At 42.5% G+C, this 24,831-nt stretch overlaps 1 protein-coding gene across 2 annotated transcripts in view; it reads right to left on the reverse strand.

The window, feature by feature from the left end:
- Positions 1–24,831, reverse strand: part of PCDH10 (protocadherin 10) — a 203,919-nt gene that overhangs the window by 77,195 nt on the left and 101,893 nt on the right. For both annotated transcript variants that reach the window (XR_003940742.1, XM_030191733.1), the window contains one exon: positions 15,879–16,202. Coding sequence is in view for 1 of the 2 variants with exons in the window: in XM_030191733.1 (XP_030047593.1) it covers positions 15,879–16,202 (324 nt within the window). In the remaining variant the exon portion in view is untranslated. The remainder of the gene's footprint in view (positions 1–15,878; positions 16,203–24,831) is intronic.

Here is a 24,831-nt window from a genome sequence, read left to right on the forward strand (position 1 = left end):
TTCATTTTCCATTATCGCTGAAAAACAAAAACGCCCAGCTCACACATTGTTGAATAAAACATGGGCGTCTATTTTTTTCCCAAAATACGGGTCGGTCCGCCCCTTCACGGACCCGTTCTTGGAGATAAACGCCCATGGAGATAGACGTTTTCGTTCAATTATGCCCCTCTGAATATACTACTTTAAATAAAAAGAAACATTTCTTAGCATTTCAGGCAAACTGAATTAGAGATCATTTACTTTCATCTGCAAAAAAAATTAATAAAATAAAGGCAAACCTGAGTCCTGTAATTTATTTAACATGAACTACTTCTATGACCTCAAATTTGCAAATGGAGGATCATCACTCTACCTTTAAGATTTATTAATTCTAAACACCTTCAAGAATTGTATTTTTCTTGGCTTCCCGTGGCATACTTTACACATCCATACATTCAGTAATGGCAGAAAAGTCTATATATCGGTGTTCTCTCTTTGTTCTTTTTTTCCTCTCTTTTAATTGCTTTTCCGAGAGATGGACTAAAGCTGAAAGTTTCAGTTTAAATTGAACCAAAAGGAAACCAGAACAGATAAACACTGTTCTGAAAAAGTTAAGATAATCTAAAACAGTGGTTGACTTGAAGACATGCCACCTGCATACCTGGTTTATTCTTGGTCTTTTCTCCATCTCACCGCTGTTCTGTTGTTCACTCGCTCTCCTCATCCTCTTGCTCACACACACAACCCATCACATACTACTTCCACCATCACTCATCCTCCTGCTTTTCAGGGATCACTGTCAGAACTGTGGGTACTGCACTGAAAAGACTTCCTGAGAGTTACAGTGTTTTCTTGCAATCACAAGGAATAGCTAGGCATCCAGAAAGGGAGTGCCAGTTCTTTGCTGCAACCTGAAATTTTAAATCCACTAATCTACAATGATTAGACAGCATGGAACAGCATCTAACATACATATCAGTATATGGTTATAAAGCATCCTCCATGACTATACAACCTTTGATAATTACAGACGGTTGCACATTAGATGCCTAGAAAGGACATAACAGATATGAAGCTCAGTAAATAGAAAGAGTAAGTCTCTTTTTATACGGCAACTTCAAAGCATAAAACAAAATTCCAAGAGATACAGTATATAATCATCAGATCACTATTTAAAAGGGGACTTAAAGTTAGGTATTTATTTATTTATTGCATTTGTATCCCACATTTTCCCACCTCTTTGCAGGCTCAATGTGGCTTACAATACATCATGGATAGTGGAAATATACAAGAAAATAGACTTTTTGTATTACATAGGATCTTTGGTTACATGATAGCGATAAAACATGATAGTGGTTTAACAAGCAATATATCGTAAGGCAATTCTGGATGTATGTGTTGGAGTTCACATTTGTTAATCTTTGTGGTATACCTTGTTAAAGAGGTGGGTTTTCAGTAGTCTGCGGAAGTTAGTTAGTTCATCGATCGTTTTTAAGTTGCGCGGCAGTAGTAGGAGAAGGTTGACGCATGCGTTAAGTTTGTATTTTAGACCTTTACAGTTGGGGAAGTGAAGATTGAGGAATGTGCGAGATGATTTTTTAGCGTTCCTGGGTGGTAAGTCTATCAGGTCTGACATGTACATGTGCATTTCAACAATAAGATACAATTTTTCTCATTTGACAGAAGTGTACTTACCTCTCTGGTTTAACCTACAGCAATGGAGGGGCAACAGAGGCTCAGAACTGAGGAATTTCATTCAAATGGGTATTTCTTTCAGTTTTGCTGGTATCAGCCCCCTAGATCGACAAAACAAAATGTTTGTGGTGGCAAGGCCAGCACAAAGGAAAGGACTCTGAACTGGAAACATCTGCCTAAAATATAAAAACTATGGGGAGCACTTGTGAGTGTTCTGGATGGCATGTGGAAATACTTCTCCGTCAAATCCAGGGAAGTGAGGACCTCACCCAACCTAAGGCAATCACCGAATGCAGAGTTTCCCTTGAAATCCTAGATGGACCTGTAAAAGCTGCCCTTCTTGGGAACCATAAAGTTGCTGAAGTAACTGTCACACCTTTCCTCCTGTCAGGGCACCTGTTCAACTGCTCTGAGCTGTAGCAAGTGTTGAAAGGCTACCTGCACTGCTTTTGATAGCAGAACTGCAGGAAGAAACCATAAAAGTGTCGGAAAACAGGTTCCTCAAATTCCATGGCATAACCACAGTGTACCACTTCCAATGCCCACTGGTTGGAGGTGATGTGGGCCCATTCATTGTAGAACAGAGCCTGTCTCCCACCAGTACCAACAAGAGCTCAGATGACATTCAGTGGGGTCATTTGCCTGAAATGGAGGCGGCCACAGCTCCTGTGACCTCCAGACTCCTTGAAAAGGCATACTCTTCTGACTCTTTGAGGATGCAGATTGGTCAGAGGGTCACCTGCCAAAGTGGCTCTGACCCCTTTCTCTCCACAGAGATAGGAGCCAGCTAAGGATGGTCCCGCTGGGAGGTGCTGAGGCCTGGTCTTGCCCAAGTTCTTCATAAATGATTTTAAATCCTTGCCAAATGGCAGGCAGCCCCTGAAGGACAGTTTAGCTCAGGAATAATTTGGAAGCCACATCAGCTGCCCAATGCAGCAACCACAGCCACCTCTGACCCACAACTGTGGAAACAACCAAAAGTGAAGAGATGTGGACCAAATCTAAAGGATACCTGTTCGGAATGTAATTCCGAACTCCATGGCTGCCACCGTTGGGAACTCCAGGAGCTGCCTGATCCAGTGCAGCAGGGTCCTGGCCACGTAGCCACCAAAGACCAAAAGTCTGGACTCCAATTACAGACAAAGCAAAGGCTTGCTTAAGGAGCTGTTCCACTTTCCTTTCATGTGAACTCCATTCCACCAAGATCATCTTCTTGGTCACCACCATGACTAGGGCATCACCCCTGGGGAGCCAAAACAGCCTGTGCACCTCATCAGTGGGTATAGCCAATCTAGACGTTTGGTGCACTAAAGGACGCCCTTCAAGGGTCTCCCATGTGGCCAGTACCATCTATGAGAGAGGCCCTCTGTAAGGAGAAGGGCTTTGAGGGCCTCCTGAGACCTTCCAAGATAGGATACCTATCAGAAGGCTCTGTTTGATGCTGCGGTGGTATGCGTAGAGCTTTCATCATGAGCTTACTATCTCCTTCAGCGGAAAGAGCCAAACTTCAGGAGAGTACTCAACTGGTAAAAGATCTTCAGGCTCCCAGAGTCCTACCAGGAAGCTCCCACTTCCCTGAGCTCCCAGGGGTCCTTTGCTGCAGCCCTTAAGAGAAGAAGGGATCCCTTTCTGTCCTCAGATTACCAATGGCTTACTACAATGTTTAGTTCTAGGCAGAAGCCTGCTCGAGGGACCCCAGGGCTCCCACCTTGAGGATTCTGCATTGGGGAAGGCAACGCCTCTGGCAGCTCTTCTGCTGGACAGCTGCAACAAAGACCTGCATCCAGTTGTCCCCCAGGGGTCACATATGTGTCCCACAAACCTCTGAACTGGATGGGTGGAGGCATCTTCCTCTCCCCCCATCTTGAAGCATTCACTTTCCCAGTGCTTTTTTTGTGCCGGTACGCAATGGTACGGCGTACTGGCACCTTTTTCTCCTCCTCCCCTCCCATTATTTCCAGCGATTCTCCGCCTCTCTCCTGCCCTCCCATCGACGTGCAGCGATTTTTCCGTCCCTCCCCTGCCCTCACCTCTCCCATATCCAGCGATTCTTCGTCCCCCAGCGTCCTCCTTCACTGCCTGCCAGCCAGTCGGACTCAGAAGCGAACGGTGCAGGCAGCGATTGGCTGGCAGCGTCGTAGCTTCCCTCTGCAAGTCCCACCTATGCGTAAACAGGAAGTTGTAGGCGGGACTTGCAGAGGGAAGCTATGACACTGCCAGCCAATCGCTGCCTGCACCGTTCGCTTCTGAGTCCGATGCTGGCTGGCAGGCAGTGAAGGAAGACGCTGGGGGACGAAGAATCGCTGGATATGGGAGAGGTGAGGGCAGGGGAGGGACGGAAAAATCGCTGCACGTCAATGGAAGGGCAGGAGAGAGGCGGAGAATCGCTGGAAATAATGGGAGGGGAGGGCAGGGGAGAGACAATTGCTGGACATGGGATGGGATGGGAGGGAAGGGCAAGGGAGAGAGAATTGCTGGACATGGGAAGGGCAGGGGAGAGAGAATTGCTGGACATGGGATGGGATGTCTTTTAGATTGTAAGCTCTTTGAGCAGGGACTGTCCTTCTATGTTTAAATTGTACAGCGCTGTGTAACCCTAGTAGCGCTTTAGAAATGTTAGTAGTTAGTTAGTTAGTTAGATGGGAGGGAAGGGCAAGGGAGAGAAAATTGCTGGACATGGGAAGGGCAGGGGAGAGAGAATTGCTGGACATGGGATGGGAGGGAAGGGCAAGGGAGAGAGAATTGCTGGACATGGGATGGGAGGGAAGGGCAAGGGAGAGAGAATTGCTGGACATGGGAAGGGCAGGGGAGAGAGAATTGCTGGGCATGGGATGGGATGGGAGGGAAGGGCAAGAGAGAGAGAATTGCTGGACATGGGAAGGGCAGGGGAGAGAGAATTGCTGGACATGGGATGGGATGGGAGGGAAGGGCAAGGGAGAGAGAATTGCTGGACATGGGATGGGATGGGAGGGAAGGGCAAGGGAGAGAGAATTGCTGGACATGGGATGGGAGGGAAGGGCAGGGGAGAGAGAATTGCTGGACATGGGATGGGAGGGAAGGGCATGGGAGAGAGAATTGCTGTACATGGAGGGGAGGGCAGGGAAGAGAGAACTGCTGGACATGGAGGGGAGACAGCAGAATCGCTGGACGGGGAGAGGAGGACAGGGAAGAGAGAACTGCTGGACATAGATGAGCGGGGAGAGAGGAGAAATGCTAGAAATGGATGGAGAGGAGAGCAGGAGATAGAGGAGAACTGCTGGACATGGATGGATGGAGGAGTTGGCTAGGAGAGAGGAGAAATGCTGACTTGGATGGAGGAGAGGGGAGAGAAAATTATTGCTTTATATGGATACAGAGGAGGGAAGAGAGATGAGAAATGCTGGACATGGATGGAGGGAAGGAGAGAGGAGAAGTGCTGGACATGAATGGAGGGGAGGAAAGAAAAAAGAAGATGCACATGGATGGAGATGAGGGAAAGGGAAGAGGAGAAAAACTGCACATGGATGGAGAAAATAGGCAAAAGCTGGATCCATGTTATAACTCCTCCAGTCAAATCCATGGAGGAGGACCCAGCTTTTACTTATGGATGCAGGGCAACAAAAGAAGAAGAAAGGAGGAAAGTAAAGAAATAAATGGAAAGGAAGACCTGGAAATGGAGTTAAGAGGACAGATAGAGAGCAGCAGAATCAGAGACTGGGACCAATATGGATAGAAAAACAAAGTCACCAGACAACAAAGGTAGAAAAAAATCATTTTATTTTCATTTTAGTGTCTGGAATATGTCCAATTTGAGAATTTACATCTGCTTACAGAAATTATTTATAATAAATAAAAATCACATTATTTTTTTCTCCTATACTAGTATAATATTTTCAATGATGTCTGTTTATATGCGCCATGGTTGCTATAAGGGGTGTGGCTAATGTGGGTGTGGTTATAATAGGGGCGGTGCCATGTGTGGTGACCCCACCCACAATGAGAACCGGCACCTTTTTTTCTACGAAAAAAGCACTGCACTTTCCACACATGGACTCTCCTTGGGGGAACACTGAAAACGTAGCCACTGTTCCTGCCAAAATTAGAGGTTCTGCAGCCCATGTGGCCTGAATGGATGGCACATGGGAACACCATAAATTCTCCCTTCCAAGAGAGTAAAAGATAGGATAGGCCCACCACCCAAAGTGATACTAAGCCACTGGCTCCCACAGGCCACAAAATGAGTGGCCAGCATGCCCCGACATGTGGTCCAATACTGGATACTTCGCCCTTCCCAACCCAGAACTCAGCCGACCATCCTCCGGGCTCACCTGCTGCCCATTCATCTGGGATGGTCTAGCAGGATGAGATAATTAAACTCTTGGTCAAAAAAACTGTTTAAAACTGATATTTCAACAATTAACTATGTAAGGCACAGGTGTTCCAAAACTCTTTCCTTGACGGTCACATTCCAGTTATATTTTCTAAGGGGCCCTTTTACTAAGCCGAGGTAGCCTCTACGTGCATGCAGCACGCGTCCAATGAGACTACCGCCAGGCCAGCGCCCCCCCCCCCCCCCCCCCCCCAGCAGCAATTTCAGATTTGGAGCACGCCCATAACACCTGGATGAATTATTTTATTTATTTCCTCCCACGTGTGCTGTTTCCGGCAGTTGGTGCACGCCGACCAGTCACCGTGCGTGTAGAGTGTGAGCCCTTACCACTGTATCAATTGGTGGTGTTACGGGCTCAGGCTGGTTTTAGACGTGCACTGGTTTCAGTTTTACTGCATGCCATTTTCCCGTCACATTTAAAAAAATGCTTTTTTTTTGCAGACGCGGTAAAAACTGGCCTGGCACGCGCCTAATACACACTCCTTCAGTGTTGCAGGCCACTTTTTACCGTGGCTTAGTAAAAAGGGCCCCACAATTTCCAATGAATATGAGATCCATTGGCATAAAAACAGAAGCAATACATACTAAGATCTCATGAGTATTCATTCTGGAAATCTTGAAGCCTGCAAAGCCTAAGATTAAGGATCTCTGGTCTAAACAATATAAAGATAAAGTTCCTGCAGCTATTAGAGAACGTGAGGGGTGGCAGGGGATGCCAACATGATCCCTCCCTCCCCCCATGTTGACCAACAGGGATCCAGCCTGTGCCAACATGAGAAGGACAAGTAACTTTCTGGCAATGGGGACCTTAAAGTCAGCTGCTGGTATTGGAAAACATTAACTCCTTCATGGACATGAGGCTTATACTTACCATTTAAAATGTCCTTTTAGCAAGGTGAGCTAATGGATTTAGCATGTGCTAAATGCCGCGCAGCCCACTGCATACCAATGGGTTGCACGGCACTTGACATGTTAATTTGTTAGTCTGTACTAAATCCATTAGTGCACCGTAGCAAAAAGACCCCTAAATTATTTTAAAATATTTTACATCCATAACTTGAGCTCTCAGTAAACTACCCAAAGTGGGACTCTAAATCTTGGTTTCATAGCTCTCGAGACTCGAATTCTGAACCATTTTCTTACGAACCTGACTTCACTAACTGGTACTTACTTTCATTTTATAATTTCAAATCAGATGGTTGTACTTCATGGGTTGAATATTTTGTACTGTGATCAGATAATCTTTAAAAAAATACTTATATGAAACCAAAAACTAGAGGGTGACTGAAACTAAAATTTTTTTGACCGGAACCAAAGCCAAAATGGTAGCACTGCCCCCCCCCCCCCCCCCCCCCCCCCCCGCCAGCTCTCTCCGACAAAAAAACCTGTCCTCCTGGGCCACCCACCCAACTCCACCCTCCCTTCTAAAAGCCCTGGTGGTCTAGTGGCCTCTTAGGATCTGGAGCTCCAACTTGACATTTCGTCCTTTAGATTGTAAGCTCCTTCGAGCAGGGACTGTCCTTCTTTGTTAAACTGTACAGCGCTGCGTAACCCTAGTAGCGCTCTAGAAATGTTAAGTAGTAGTAGTAGTATTACATATAGCAGTGATTTAACCAGAGCTGAGATTGTGATGTCATAATGCCTCATTCCACCAATGCCTAAGAGCCAACCTCATCAGTGATGTCACAATGGCTTGATTGTCCTATATTTGTCTCACTCTTATCTATTAGATTGTAAGCTCTTTGAGCAGGGACTGTCCCTCTATGTTAAATTGTACAGCGCTGCGTAACCCTAGTAGCGCTTTAGAAATGTTAAGTAGTAGTAGTAGTAGTAGTATTACATATAGCAGTGATTTAACCAGAGCTGAGATTGTGATGTCATAATGCCTCATTCCACCAATGCCTAAGAGCCAACCTCATCAGTGATGTCACAATGGCTTGATTGTCCTATATTTGTCTCACTCTTATCTATTAGATTGTAAGCTCTTTGAGCAGGGACTGTCTCTCTTTGTTAAATTGTACAGCGCTGCGTAACCCTAGTAGCGCTTTAGAAATGTTAAGTAGTAGTAGTAGTAGTAGTATTACATATAGCAGTGATTTAACCAGAGCTGAGATTGTGATGTCATAATGCCTCATTCCACCAATGCCTAAGAGCCAACCTCATCAGTGATGTCACAATGGCTTGATTGTCCTATATTTGTCTCACTCTTATCTATTAGATTGTAAGCTCTTTGAGCAGGGACTGTCTCTCTTATTAAATTGTACAGCGTTGCGTAACCCTAGTAGCGCTCTAGAAATGTTAAGTAGTAGTAGAGTTGCTCCTGCTCCCGTCCACTGTGCAGTGAAAATGGGGGCTGCAAATTCCCGCAGAAGCCTTACGAGACTGCTGCGGGAGGTAGCAGCTGCCTTTTTTGGGGGATTGGAACAGGCATGGACAGAAGCAATCCCCAGTCACTCCTGCCCATTCAACAGAACAGAGATAGCCAAGTGGAGGGGAGACATTTGCAAGTTGCAACTATCATAGTATGCTACAAAAAAAGGCAAAAAAAATGTGCTTTTCTTTTCATGAAACTGCTAAGAAAAGTATAAAATAGATAGTCATGATCTTAGGTCTCCAAGAAACTGAATATTAATGTAGAATAAGAGTGGCCTAGTACAGTCGTGAACATCTAGTAGTACTACAGAAATGATTAGTAGCAGTGGTAGTAGTAAACAAGCTGCCGCCTTAAATCATACCTGCTCAAAGAACAACTTCCATGTAGTGTGATCCTCATGACACTCTTAATATATAAAACAGATTAGATTAGGAAGTGAAAGTAGAATCACACTGCCCTCAAGTGGTAAAAATTCAATTGCCAATTCTAAAGTGGCAGAATGTTCAAAGTCTACTTTACGAGTTGGGGGGAGGGGACGGGGGTTCAAATAGACAAAAACTGGAGACTGCTCCAGTGCTATCAGCACGTACGAAAAGAAGGTCTCTCTTTTAGTCAACCTTTCCCTGTAATTATTATACAACTGCCCCAAGAAGTCCTCATGTTTCTATCAAATACCAACAAGACGTTCTTTTATACAGAAGACGGTAATCTTCAGGGAACAGTCTTCCAAATTTGGCATGAACCAACATCCGAGCAAATACTTCCCTCTTTCTCACAGCAAATTGAAAACCGGTTCTTAATGTGTTCCGCAAAGTAATTAAAGAACTATGCAAGATAATCTAGTCTCCAATAGCAGCACCGCTGACAGAAAAGGCCTTATACAACAGGGAATTGAAAGAAGGGCAAATAGTTTTGCAGGTTAGGAAATATGAAGCTGAAATACTAGCAAATAAGGCCAAGATGTCAAACATATCAAGCAGCTAATGTTCATAATCGACATGCCGACAGCTCTCTCCTTTCCCTCCGAATGTAAGTAAACACCACTGCTATCCAGTTTCAAAAAAATAGCAAAGTGGTAGGGTAGCTGTGTCAGTCCACTTTTAAAGGTAATAAACAGAAATAAAGCAAGACAAAGAAATGAAAATAAGATGATACCCCCCCCCCCACACACACACACACACAAAAGGTAACAATACGATTTTTGACGAGCTTTCGAAGGTAACCCTTCAGATCAGAAATTCAGAAATGAGCAAATGATGGCTTATCAGAATATATCTGTGAAACCTAAAAGCATTCAAATGACAGTCTCATAGGGACCTTCCCCATGAGGCTGTCATTGGAATGCTTTTAGGTTCCACAGATCTATTCTGATGTACGTCATCATTTGCTCATTTCTGATCCAAAGAAAGGGGGTTATTTATTTATTTATTGCCTTGCATTTGTATCCCACATTTTCCCACCTATTTGCAGGCTCAATGTGACTTACATAGTTTTGTTAACATTGTCATTCCAGGATATCAGATACAGTTAGTATTGTGCAGAGATTAAGTAAGGGAAGAGAGAAGAGGGAAGGGAGTGATTACGGTAATTATAGAAGGTAGGTTACCTTCGAAAACTCATTAAAAAAATGTATTGTTAACCCCCCAAAAAAGGTATCATCTTATTTTTGATTCTTTGACCTGTTTTATTCCTAAATAATAGCAAACCAAGAAAAGGTTAATAAAGTGATATATTTTACTTTACTACTTTTCTGGAGCTAAAACGTTCTTCCACTGAGGTCAGCACCGAACAAGCAAAAGATGGCAATGCTAGAAAAGAAATGAATCATTAACAGCTTCTCCAAAGATAGTCTGAAGGGGCAACGGTGTAGGTAATCAACCTTCAAGACTATCATTGGAATCCTTTTATGATTTTTTAAAAATCATTACCATCTTTTGTTCACACTGTCCTGGCTTGAGGAAAGGGATTTTAGCTATTGTAAACTAATCAAAAATATATTAGATCTGTCCAATAAAAACCAATCACCTTGGGGTCAATATTCAGAATGCAGGAGATAGGCGGGCTGCATACTGAGCCCGGATATTCAATGCCGGGCCATTTCCAGTAACCAGCACTGAACATCTGGTTTAAATTTGGCTGGTCGCCAAACTTAGCTGGCTCCATGCTGAAAACCGCTGGATAGCCCGTTATATTAGACGATATAACCAGGTATCTTTCAGCTGCTAACCATATTCAGTGGAGGGGGGGGGGGGGGAAGCCATTTAGGCAGTCATTTCATTCTGAATATTGGGGGGGAGGGGCTTGTTTTTATTTGTATGTATTTATTAAACGTTTCTTTCTATACATTCAAGTGCATTAACACGGTAACTACATTATCCAAGATAAAAGCAGAGAACCAGACCAGTATTTGACAAGCTTTCCCAGCTTCGGAGCACAATACAAAGGACAGACAAAACCTAATAGTGATAATTAAGGGATCATAAGAAAATACCAATTCCTTCAAATAGGAGAAAAAAACTATTCTTACCCCTATCTATACTACTAAACCAAGGGTACCTTTTACTCAAGTGCATTAGACTTTGCAGTTACCATGACTTAACATAGTAACGTAGTAGATGACGGCATAAAACGACCTGCACGGTCCATCCAGTCTGCCCAACAAGATAACTCATATTTGCTGCTTTTTGTGTATACCCTACCTTGATTTGTACCTGTGCTCTTCAGGGCACAGACCGTATAAGTCTGCCCAGCACTATCCTCACCTCCCCAGCCCTTGCCTCCCAACCCCGGCTCTGGCACAGACCGTATAAGTCTGCCCAGCACTATCACCACCTCCCAACCACCTGCCCCTCCTCCCAACCACCGGCTCTGGCACAGACCGTATAAGTCTGCCCAGCACTATCCTCACCTCCCAACCACCAGCCCTGCCTCCCAACCACCGGCTCTGGCACAGACCATTTAAGTCTGCTCAGCACTATCCTCACCTCCCAACCACCAGCTCTGCCTCCCAACCACCGGCTCTGGCACAGACCGTACAAGTCTGTCCAACACTATCCCCGCCTCCCAACTACCAGCCCCGCCTCCCGATCTTGACTAAGCTCCTGAGGATCCATTCCTTCGGCACAGGATTCCTTTATGCTTATCCCACGCATGTTTGAATTCCGTTACCGTTTTCATTTCCACCACCTGCTGCGGGAGGGCATTCCAAGCATCCACTACTCTCTCCGTGAAAAAATACTTCCTGACATTTTTCTTGAGTCTGCCCCCCTTCAATCTCATTTCATGTCCTCTCGTTCTACCACCTTCCCATCTCCGGAAAAGGTTCGTTTGCGGATTAATACCTTTCAAATATTTGAACGTCTGTATCATATCACCCATGTTTCTCCTTTCCTCCAGGGTATACATGTTCAGGTCAGCAAGTCTCTCCTCATACGTCTTGTAACGCAAATCCCTTACCATTCTTGTAGCTTTTCTTTGCTACTTAATGCAGGAAATTATCGCACAGTGGCGGCAACCTAATGCACTATTGGGGGCTTTATCTTCATTTCATTTTACAGGTCCCACATTCAAATATCAGATAGAGCTTGGTACCGAGATGGAAGTTTATTTTTTTATTTTTATTTACTGCATTTGTACCCCACATTTTCCCACCTCTTTGCAGGCTCAATGTGGCTTACATTATGCCGCAATGGCGATTGCCATTTCCGGAAGGCAAAATACAGAATATTATTGCATTTAAAGTACAGAAAATATAAAATAAATTAGAAGTAAATAGATATACAAATCATTTCAGGTATAAGAGGACACCAGTAATGTGTAACGTTCAGTAATGACATTATGATTATAGTAAACACACAGAGATCAATGGTAACTTGTTCTGGTAAAAGTTTTGGTGTCAGTTCATTTAAGAAGGATCTTTATGATAAGTTTCTTTAAACAGTTTAGTCTTTAGTAATTTCCGGAAGGAAGGTTGCCAAGTCGTGCGTTGTTTTTATGGTATTTGGTAATGCATTCCATATTTACATAGAAACATTTGCCCCCCCCCCCCCCCCCCCCCCATTTAGGAGGTATTAAGTGGGACTGTACTAACTGCAGAATTGCCAGTTAGTGTGGGTTATCTGCCGAACGCTACCTGCAAAATGCCAGCAACACCCATTCTTCACCCATACCTCACCCCCCGAACATAAAAAGCACTTAACGAGTGGTTTATTGTGTGATAATTGCTACAATATATTTCAAAAACCCGCCAACGCAGTTGTGCGCTAGCGGCAAGTGCACAGTAAACTGCGTGTTAAGTACTGAATGCACTTTAGTAAAGGACCCCTAAAAGTCTCCTCATAATCCAAGAGCTTCCAAACTCAGGCCTGTTTATTTGCTTTAAATCGAAGCAACATTAAAGAGAAAAGCAAAACCCCTGCCTTCCTAGCAGAGCCACATCTTTCAATGCAACTTTAAATCTTCCAAGCCTGAGAAAAGGGATCTAGAGTTAATTGTTCACAATACGGAGTTGCCAATGCACAGCCGTTTCTCTTCCTATTCTTAAAAGAAATGTGTCTGCTTTGTTTGAAAAAGGAACCAACTGAGGATAGAACAGTTTGATCATGCCTCAGGAGAGAGAGAAAGGTGGTCATGGTTTGTTGGAATGTGCTTATCCACATTCTAGCTTTTTCACTCTGAATGTTTATTGTGCTATTTTACTATGGAGTTCTTTTCACACTTTTATTAGCTTTTTTGAACTGTACATCGCTTTGATTTGCATTAAGGGCGGTTTTGTCAAATATGAAGATACCAATAAACAAACAAGTCACTTAGCTAGCGATGCAAGCTTTAAAAATTGCCATTCAAAAGGTTGTTAATTCCAGTCTTTACAGTAATGATTTCATTTCTAGAACTAAAAAAAATTAATTTCCCCATAAAAGATTCACTTCTAAATGGGAGGATAAACTCAATTCCATGGGCTTCTACGAAATCCTATTTATTTGGTACTCAATCTTCACAAAACAAATTTGTTTTCTTGAACAAATGTGGACAGTATATAGATCAAAGCCCACTGCTAGGATCATATTTTTTAAATCTGGACTATGCGTATGGGAAAGGGGATTAATAAGTAGAATCCTCACAGCTTATAGACGTTGACCTTTTTGCTGCGTTCTCCACATGACTGGGTTAACACTACCCCCCCCCCCCAAAAAATAAACCCCCGAAAAAATTCACTTGAACCTAGTATTAACAAGTTTCTATTACCCTGCAGTTTGAAAGCCAACTGATAACAGAACCAAGAACATTCATTGGAAAATAGCAAATGCTTCTTTTAAAGGAAATGGATTGGATAAAATCTACTGTTTCACCACCTGCTATGTGTAAAGCCATGTCATGAATTTCCCTACTCCACCAAAACATGAAGGATCATCAAGAAATTAATTCAAGCAGTGGAAAGTACAAAGCATTAACTACAAACACATCTAAATTCCACTCCTTTTAAATCGGAGGCAGTGGAATATGACTCACCAGTCCGTCAAATGTATGTGCCATTCATACCTGCAATTTCAGTTTTATAAAAAATAAGGAAAAATGGAATGGGGATGGGATTTAATATATCGCCTTTTTGTGGTTACGATGATAGAGATTTACATATTATATATATAGAGGTACTTATTCTGTACCTGGAGCAATGGAGGCTTAAGTGACTTGCCCAGAGTCACAAGGAGCTGCACTGGGAATTGAATCCGGTTTCCCAGATTCTTAGGCCACTGTAATAACCATTAGGTTACTGCTCCAATCAGCATTATAGCAGACCAAGTGAAATTTCCTACTGCTCATCACCGACCATAAAACACATTCCGCATCTGTCAAAAGGACATATGAAGATGCTAAAATATATGTGTTTTATGACCAATGATAGCTTTGAGATAAACAGTACATAAATTTTGCTTGGTGTGTTCTAATGGTGAGGCCCTTTTCCTTGTATTTTTCTAGAATTGAAATTATACATTGTGCATACAATTGATGGACTGGTGATTTGTATTCTCCTGCCTCCAATTTAAAATGAGTGGAATTTAGTGTATGTTTGTAGCTAATGGATCCTCATCAAGTTCAGCGTCAAGACTTGCATAATAGTTACCAATAGAAATCAAACAAAATAAAAAATGGAAAAGAAAATAAGATACCTTTTTTATTGGACATAACTTAATACATTTCTTGATTAGCTTTCGAAGGTTGCCCTTCTTCTTCAGATCGGAAATAAGCAAATGTGCTAGCTGACAGTGTATATAAGTGAAAACATTCAAGCATTACTATGACAGTCTGACAGGGTGGGAGGATGGGGGTGGGTAGGAGGTATGCATGGGGACATCAAAGCATATCATTGATATTCTAACAGGATGGGTGTGGATAGGTGAGGGGTGGGGTGATCAACAGAGACATACAGCTTTATGATTTATAATGGGCTAGGAACCCCAGATCCTTGTTAAGTCCTTTCTGTTGGGTGTTAAAATATTCAATCATTCTGACTTCAAAGGTCTTACGTTCTTGTATGGTTTTAAAGTTACCTTTCAGGATTCTCACTGTGAAGTCACTGGTACAGTGTCCTGGTCCTGTAAAATGCTGACCAACAGGGGTGGGAGCCCTACTGGCACCAGTATTGTTCATGTGATGTCTATGTAAATTGAATCTTGTCTTAAGCATCTGGCCTGTTTCTCCAATATAGCATCCTTCGTTACATTTTTTACACTGAATGATATATACCACATTGGAAGATGAGCAAGTGAAAGATTCTTTTATGTTGAATATCTTTCCTTTGTGGATGATCAATGATATGCTTTGATGTCACCATGCATACTGCCTACCCACCCCCCTCCTCCCACCCTGTCAGACTGTCATAGTAATGCTTGAATGTTTTCACTTATATACACTGTCAGCTAGCACATTTGCTTATTTCCGATCTGACGAAGAAGGGCAACCTTCGAAAGCTAATCGAGAAATGTATTAAGTTATGTCCAATAAAAAAGGTATCATCTTATTTTCTTTTCCATGTTTTATTTTGTTTGATTTCTATTGATAACCTTAAGAGTGGACTAACACGGCTACCACACTCCTCTACTTATAATAGTTACCAAAACTGAAAAAAAACAACCCATTTGCATCATGTATTTTCTATCAAATTCCAACAACTACACACAAAGAATGCCAAATATAAGAAAGAGACAGTCCTTCTCTCTTGTTCTTAGCTCCTAACAAAACCCTAAAATCAAATATATCTGATTCATCTTAGCAGCAGTCTATAAATCAATGAGCTGACAATGTTCAAACTGCACAACAGTACATATATCAGCATCCTTGCTGAATTCAACATCACCTCTCTAACTTTAGCCAACAAACCCAAATGAAAAGCTTATCGCTGGAAGGGGCTTCTTGCCGATTTGTGTATGCACTTTGCTGTGATTGAATGTACTGTATACTTACTCAAATATGGGGGTTTATAAGGCGCTCGTGTGCCAGAAAGTAGGCCATCTAACTCCTTTCTCTCTAATGTGTTCCCATTCCCACCACAGCCGTGCAAGCCTTTCTCTTTGCCGAAGGTGGAGAAAGACCTCTCAACCCCAGGCTGAACTTCTGGAGCTTCAAAAACCTCCGTATCTGGGACGGAGTCCATTCCAGGTACATGGAGATTGCTGCGATAGTCCGCAGCCTGGCGTCCATCTGAAGGTACAAATGAAGGCATCCAACATCGATCTGAGTGGCCCAAGGCTTTGCATTCTTCTGTGCAATTGGAGAACAGATCTGTCCCTGCAAGCAGGAGAAAGAGATAAGAACCTCAGTGTCATTCACCCTCACTTGCATCAAATGCAAAAGTCATGTGAAGACTGTTTTAATAAGATCTAATATCTGTTGGATATCCCCAAAACTTTAAAGGGTCCTCAGAGGTTTCATATCAAAAACCCATCTTCTAGGACAAAAAAATCAATGTTCTTCAAACGTTTCATAGTAGAGATCTGTTATATTTTAAAAAGTCATTTTATTTTGTTACCTCTAGTAACAAATGCACCCTATAACTGATAGCTTGTGTCTCCAACATACTTGTAGGTGACAACGCTAATTTCTCATTTTCGACTCCTTAGGAACGGAAAAATAACAATGGTATTGGGTTTCCATCCTGCCACATATCTGTAAATGCAACATTTATTAAAAGCCATGTTTATAAAGTGCAGGATCAAGCATAATCGCAGACTTCCTTAGTTTTCACAGAATGAGGAAAACTATACATTTACACTGGTTTGTTCCTCAACTCATTGGTACCATGTGTATTCTCTTAAGTGTGCTTTCCCTAGGACAAAGCTGGATATCATTGTACTAAACATATCATATTATTGCTATTTCTTAAAATCTAGTAATCCTGGAATCTAGCACAGTTCCCCACGCTTTTCTGTTGACATGACCTTCCTGGCAGAAATTCAAACTAACCATAGAACAAACAGATGACTATTATTTGAAAAAGACCTTAAGGCTGCCACTACAGAATAAGACAAGACTCTCTAACTTAACACAGAGCCCCTACAGTGTTGATCATATTTATTTTATTTATACTTGATTAAATGCAAAATGTAAACTTAACGTGTTGTACAGTAAAACATACAATAAGAGCAAAACAGTAACAAGACACTTTCACAGAATCAAATCACCATAATCAGATGCAATATGACTGAATTGCATAACGTGAACATGAAGCAATGACATAGAACAAGATAATCAAAGATATTCATAGATATTCATCGACTGGTCTAACCACAGCACCGAAACAGTATTAGTTACTCTCATGACAAAATTTAAACAATTGATCGCAACAGGTTACAACATACTACTCCTACAATTCGATATGTCCAGCGCTTTTGACATGGTTGATCCCGGAATATTACTACACATCCTTGAATACTTTGGAATTGGAGGCAACATCTTCAAGTGGTTCAAAGGCTTCCTAACCACACGATCTTACCAAGTGATATTGAACTCTGCTACACATGAACACCTGAATGTGGAGTCCCACAAGGATCCCCCCTCTCGCTGACTCTCTTCAACCTAATGATGACACCCTTGGTCAAATTATTATCCAATCATAACCTCAATCCATACATTTACGCAGATGACGTAACGATCTACATCCCGTTTAAACAAGATTTAATGGAAATCACCAATGACATCAACCAAGGTTTCCAATCATGCATTCATGGGTGGATGCATTTCAGCTGAAACTCAATGCAGAAAAAATGCAATGCCTCATACTCACCTCACAACACAACACAAACATATTCACCACCATAAACACACCAAAACTATCCCTTCCCATATCGGACACATTGAAAATTCTTGGAGTTACCATCGACCGACATCTTACACTTGAAAACCATGTGAAAAATACAACCAAAAAGATGTTCTATTCAATGTGGAAACTAAAAAGGATAAGACCTTTCTTCCCAAGGACCGTCTTTCGCAAACTGGTACAATCACTAGTCCTTAGTCACTTAGATTACTGCAATGCACTCTACGCCGGATGCAAAGAACAAATCATCAAGAGATTGCAAACCGCCCAGAATACCGCTGCTAGACTCATACACGGAAAAACAAAATATGAAAGTGCTAAGCCCCTGAGGGAGAAATTACACTTGCTTCCACTTAAAGAACACATCACGTTCAAGATATGTTCTCTAGTTCATAAAATCATCCATGGAAATGCCCCAGCCTGCATGTCAGATCTGATAGACCTGCCACCCGGAAACGCTAAAAAGTCATCTCGAACATTCCTTAATCTGCACTTCCCCAGTTGTAAAGGCCTAAAATACAAACTAACGCATGCATCTAACTTCTCTTACCTAAGTACACAGATGTGGAACGCATTGCCGCGAAGCTTAAAAACGACATATGAACTAACCAACTTTCGCAAATCCCTGAAGACCCACCTATTCAACAAGGCATACCAATAAGAGCAGCAACTACAAAGTATCACATCGCAACCTTACCTATTATCTACTATGCTCTTGCTTATATCTACTTGTTTGAATTTCGATCACGCTATTTTCTACGACATCTCCACCTTACCTATTATCAGTAATGTTTTCTACTTTATTTTAATTGTGTACATTTCGATGATACTATTTTCCATGTAACACTAACTACTATCTCCTAATCTACTATCTACTAATCACATCACATTGTAAGCCACATTGAGCCTGCAAAAAGGTGGGAAAATGTGGGATACAAATGCAATAAATAAATAAAAATAAATAAATAAATAGAAGGAGCAAAAATAATTCCAAACAGAAACCTATCCAGAAGTACATGAAATAGAAGGGGCAGGTGTTGAAAATTCACATACACCAACATACAGATTTTTTTAATCAATTTGAGGCTTGATGGTGTGGATAACATGAGGAAGGATGTAGCAAAGCTAGAGGAATGGTCTTGAATTTGGAAGCTAAGATTTAATGCTAAAATAAAAGCCGGATAAAGCATTTGGGCTGTAAAAACCTGAGGGAACGGTACCGTTTTGGGGCGAAGAACTTTTGTGCATGAAAGAGGAGTGGGATTTGGGTGTGATCATATATGATGATATTAAGGTGGCCGCCAGGTAGAAAAGGCAATGGCAAAAGCTAGAAAGATGCTTGGGTGCATAGGGAGAAGAATGGCCAGGAAGAAAAAGGAGGTGATGATGTCCCTTGTATGAGACTCTGGTGAAACCTCATTTAGAATATTGTGTACAATTGTGGAAGACCGCACCTTCAAAAAGATATAAACAGGATAGAGTCAGTAGAGAGGGCGGCTACTACAATGGTCAGTGGTTTTTCTCATAGAGCATATGTACAGAGACAAGATCTCAATATGTGTACTTTGGAAAAAAGGCAGGAGAGGGTAGGTGTGATAGAGACATTTAAATGCCTACACAGCATAAATGCAGAGGAGGGGTGTCTCCAGGGGTGTGCTGGTAAATCTTTAACAACAGGCTCTTTCTCCAGACGTAGCTAGCTCTGCAGTTGGATGGGCTAGGATTGGCCGGGGTGGGGGGGAGCAACACTTGCCTCTCTCTCCTCCCTCCCTTTCTGCGGGCACGCTAGGCATACCTTTGCTGGCAGCCAATAAATGGACTGCCACCACTCCCAATGTCTTGCTCTGAGCAGCATGCTGAAACTTCTCACACATGCTGGAGAAGTCCCAGCCTGCTGCTCAGAGCTGGAAACAAGGAGCGGGGAGCAGCAGCAGTCTATTTACTTGGCTGGCAGGACTCAGCATCCCCACCAGCAAAGTAAAAGAGAATTCAGCAGGGGGCCCAAGCCCACATTTTGGGAGCCAGTTGTTAAAGTAGCCATGGAGGGCCCTACTTTAACAACCGGCTCCCAAAATTCTTAAAAACTTAACAACCGGCTCTTGCGAGCCTGTGAGAGCCTGCTCCAGCACACCACTGGGTGTCTCTTTCAACTGAAAGGAAGGTCTGGAACGAGGAGGAATAGGATGAAAGTGGAAGGGGACAGACACAGAAGTAACCTGAGGAAATACTTCTTCACAGAAAGTGTGATGAATTTGTGAGACGGTTTCCCAGTGGAAAACAGTAACTGAATTCAAGAGAGTTTGGGAGAAGTAAACAGGATCTCTAAGGGAGCGATAGGGAAAGTAGATGGCATGGATGGGCGGACAGGATAGACCATATGGTCTTTATCTGCCTACTTTTTTTCTATGTTTCTATGTAACTTGGCATAACAGGATGATGCTGTTTTTGCCCATTCTTGGAAGACTATTTTAAGCTTTTTCGGGTTGGTTAGGATTGTCTCTAGATAGCAGTTGTCAAGACTTGCCACATATTTTCTACTGGATTCAGATTTGGCATTTCACTGGTCTAACTCAAGGACATTTAGGGGTCCCTTTACTAAGCTGTGGTAAAAAGTGGCCTTATTATGCAGGAACCTGTGTAAGGACCGCTAAGGCCATTTTTACAATGGCCGTAAGATGGCCTAGTTTCTATTTTTTTGTATTAATGGCCATGTGTTAATGTTGCCATTAATGTAAAGAGCAAATAATCAAGAAACTTCAGACAGCCCAGAACACTGCAGCCAGACTCATATTCGGTAAATCCAAATATGAAAGTGCCAAACCCCAACGAGAAAAACTGCACTGGCTTCCACTTAAAGAACGCATCACGTTCAAGATATGCACCCTAGTTCACAAAATCATTTACGGAGATGCCCCAGCCTACATGTCAGACCTGATAGACTTACCACCCAGGAATGCTAAATGATCATCCCGCACATTCCTCAATCTTCACTTCCCCAACTGCAAAGGTCTAAAATACAAACTTTTCCTACTTGAGCACACAGATATGGAACGCACTGCCGCGCAACTTAAAAACGATCTACGAACTGACTAACTTCCGTAAACTACTGAAGACCCATCTCTTTAACAAGGCATACCACAAAGATCAACAAAGGTGAATATACACAACTCCTCCACATATATTCAGTATTACCTTATAATATCTGCTTGTTATATTCTTACCATGTTTTCTTACTATAATGCTACCCAAGATCCTTCTGCAACACTAAATGTCTACTTTCTAATCTATTCCTACCATTCATGATATATTGTAAGCCACATTGAGCCTGCAAAGAGGTGGGAAAATGTGGGATACAAATGCAATAAATAAATAAAAAGGGGTTGGACGGTTTCCTAAAGGCTTTAGAAATGTCAAATAGTAGTAGTAGTAGTAGTAGTAAAGGACAAGTCCACAAACCGCTACTAAATGGACTTGGGAAAAATCCACAATTCCAGGAATAACATGTATAGAATGTTTGTACGTTTGGGAAGCTTGCCAGGTGCCCTTGGCCTGGATTGGCCGCTGTCGTGGATAGGATGCTGGGCTCGATGGACCCTTGGTCTTTTCCCAGTGTGGCATTACTTATGTACTTATGTAAATGGACTTGGGAAAAATCCACAACTCCAGGAATAACATGTATAGAATGTTTGTACGCTTGGGAAGCTCGCCAGGTGCCCTTGGCCTGGATTGGCCGCTGTCGTGGACAGGATGCTGGGCTCAATGGACCCTTGGCCTTTTCCCAGTGTGGCATTACTTATGTACTTATATGGCACTTCTTATGTTCATATGAGAAACACTGACTGCTGAAAGAACTTGAGGGTAAAGTTATTTAAAGGTGCAGATTACAGGGCAATCTATAAATGTGATTGTGTTTATCCCTTGGGGCAGCTGGTTCCATTATTCTAACTTGGAAACAGTTTGGCACAATCAAGACACTGCCTTAATCACAGCATCCATCCAAAGTCTATAGTCGTGGGGTTAAGGAAGCTGTTGAGAAATGCCACTGTGGGGGCCAAAAACTCCCTTAAAAGATCTGCAGAGGTCTCTGGCTGAGACTGGGGAAACATGTTGGCTGTAGACAGTTTCAACATTACTCAACAAATGCAGTCTCTGTGGGAGGTTGAGAAGAAGGAAGCCACTGCTGAGGACAAGCCATATGATTTGCCGTAGAATTTACAAGAAATAGGAGATACTGCACATATGGGAGAAGGTTTTCTGGTCTGATGAAGCCAAATACAATTTTTGTTTGTTTCAATGCTAAATGATATATGTGATGAAAAATAAACCCAGCACATCGTCCTGCTAAAACCATCCCTACAGCAACATATGGTGGTGGCATGCTTTGTATCAGTGAAGACAGGGACTATTGTAACATCGTCTATGAAGGGTATCACTGTTTCTTTGTTGAAACGGCTTCAAACAGTTCAGAACACTGTAATCTATCTTATGTATGGGCTATGATTGTACACTGCTTTGAACCTACTGGGATTTAGCATTTTATAAATCCTAGAGAACAGAAAAGATATGATAAAAGTCTACAATACCTTGAGTAGAGAGGAACAGGTAAATGTCTATTACCTACTTGGTATACCACCTTTCCCTGAAATAATCAAAAGCCCTGAAAACAATCCACGACCACCAGAACTTCAGGAAATCACTAAAAACCATCCTCTTCAAAAAGGCATACCTCAACGACCCCAAATAAACCTCTTCATCCAGCAACACAGCATAACTTTGATCGTTCTGGACAACACGCAATCTTCATCCTTCCCTACCTTCTACATATACCTCATACGATCACATTTCAACCTTGTACTTGTTATCAACCAACTGGGCAAACGCCTTTGACGGTACTATGTAAGCCACATTGAGCCTGCAAATAGGTGGGGAAATGTGGGGTACAAATGCAATAAATAAATGAATAAATCAAAGCGGTTAACAATAAAATTCAATAAACCAGAAGTGGAAAGGAACTATAAAAATGGACGGGAAAGGCCAAAATCGGTCATGAAACAGAAAAGGAGATCATCCAGTACTCAAACTGATCAGCTATGATCATCCTGCCAACCAAGAGAAGGCTGTAGAGCAATGACTTTCAACCGCTGTGCCGCTAACGGTCAGCAGGTGTGCCATGGGACAGCTGGAACAACACTTAGCGTTTCTTCCCCCACACCTGGGTTCGGCATTTCTCCCCTTCAGACTCCTCATCTGCTTCTGTAATAAAGTGAAGCAGATTTATCTCCACGTTAAAATTATCCACCATCGCTCTCCTCTTTATAACTGTTGCCTACATTTATAATTACGGAGAATAGTAGCAGCAATTCTAGAAAGCTGTTTTATTTCCACCACGTGCAGCTCTCCCTCTGGGGTCCTGTACTTCTGAAGATAACTACATCTGTAGAAAATGCATAGCGTCCAAGAGGGATTCATCTTCCTGCATCTGATGATCTGCTGTTATATTTTATAGTTTTTGTACAATATACAAGGTTGCTTTCAAACCTTTTTAATTTAAGCTACATTAATGATTTTAAATGCTTGTACCTATGCTGCTACATATTAAGTCTAATTGACTATGATTTGATTCCAGCCAGCAAGAAGCTTACAGATAACCTGCTGTCAGTGGGTCATCAGAACACTTCCGTACTAAAGAAAATATTTTTATGTATCAGATAGATATAAGACAGATGGATGTGTCTTAATAATGAATTTTCTTTTTTTACACTGAAATGTAATAGATTTTTTTTTTTAGTTACATTTGTACCCCGCGCTTTCCCACTCATGGCAGGCTCAATGCGGCTTACATGGGGCAATGGAGGGTTAAGTGACTTGACCAGAGTCACAAGGAGCTGCCTGTGCCTGAAGTGGGAATCAAACTCAGTTCCCCAGGACCAATGTCCACCACCCTAACCACTAGGCCACTCCTCCACTGTTGCTACTATTTGAGATTCTACATGGAATGTTGCTATTCCACTAGCAACATTCCATATAGAAGTTGGCCCTTGCAGATCACCATGTGGCCGCGCAGGCTTCTACATGGAATGTTGCTAGTGGAATAGCAACATTCCATGTAGAATCTCCAATAGTAGCAACATTCCATGTAGAATCTTCAATAGTAGCAACATTCCATGTAGAATCTCCAATAGAATCTATTTTATTTTGTTACATTTGTACCCTGCGCTTTCCAACTCATGGCAGGCTCAATGCGGCTTACATGGGGCAATGGAGGGTTAAGTGACTTCCCCAGAGTCACAAGGAGCTGCCTGTGCCTGAAGTGGGAATCGAACTCAGTTCCTCAGTTCTCCAGGACCAGAGTCCACCACCCTAACCACTAGGCACACATTTTTACCCAAACAAAATGCAGGTGACTTGGGTAATCAACATTGGAATAAACTACCTCAGCCCCTCCAGCATCCAACATCTCTCCAAAACTTTAAAACAGAACTCCAAACTTTCCTTTTCTCCGATGCGTCTTCCAAGTCTCTTCACTGCAGTCCATGGAAGCTGTGCCTGTTGGACCTGACAGACTAGATAGACCCTTCCCTTCCCTACCCCCTTTTATTCTATCCTATCTTAAATGGTAGTTTTACCCCGCCCTTCCTCCTTCATGTTCTGCTATTGTCCTTCTCCTTCTAAATATTTTTAGATCCTAAGCCACGTGGAGGGGCATAATGGAACAGAAACGCCTATCTCCATGGGCGTTAATCTCCGAGAACGGGTCCGTGAAGGGGCGGACCGAACCGTATTGTCGATAAAAAATAGACGCCCATGTTTTATTCGCCAATGTGTGAGCTGGGCGTTTTTGCTTTTCAGCGATAATGGAAAAGGAAAGTGCCCAGCTCAAAAACGAATAAATCCAAGGCATTTGTTCGTGGGAGGGGCCAGGATTTGTAGTGCACTGGTCCCCCTCACATGCCAGGACACCAACCGGGCACCCTAGGGGGCACTTTTACAAAAACAAAAAAACAGGTAAAAGAGCTCCCAGGTGCATAGCACCCTTCCATTGTGTGTTGAGCCCCCCAAATCCCCCTCAAAACCCACTGCCCACAAGTCTACACCATTACT

Source organism: Microcaecilia unicolor, chromosome 2 (genome assembly GCF_901765095.1).
Source record: "Microcaecilia unicolor chromosome 2, aMicUni1.1, whole genome shotgun sequence".
Classification (NCBI taxonomy): Eukaryota; Metazoa; Chordata; class Amphibia; order Gymnophiona; family Siphonopidae; genus Microcaecilia; species Microcaecilia unicolor.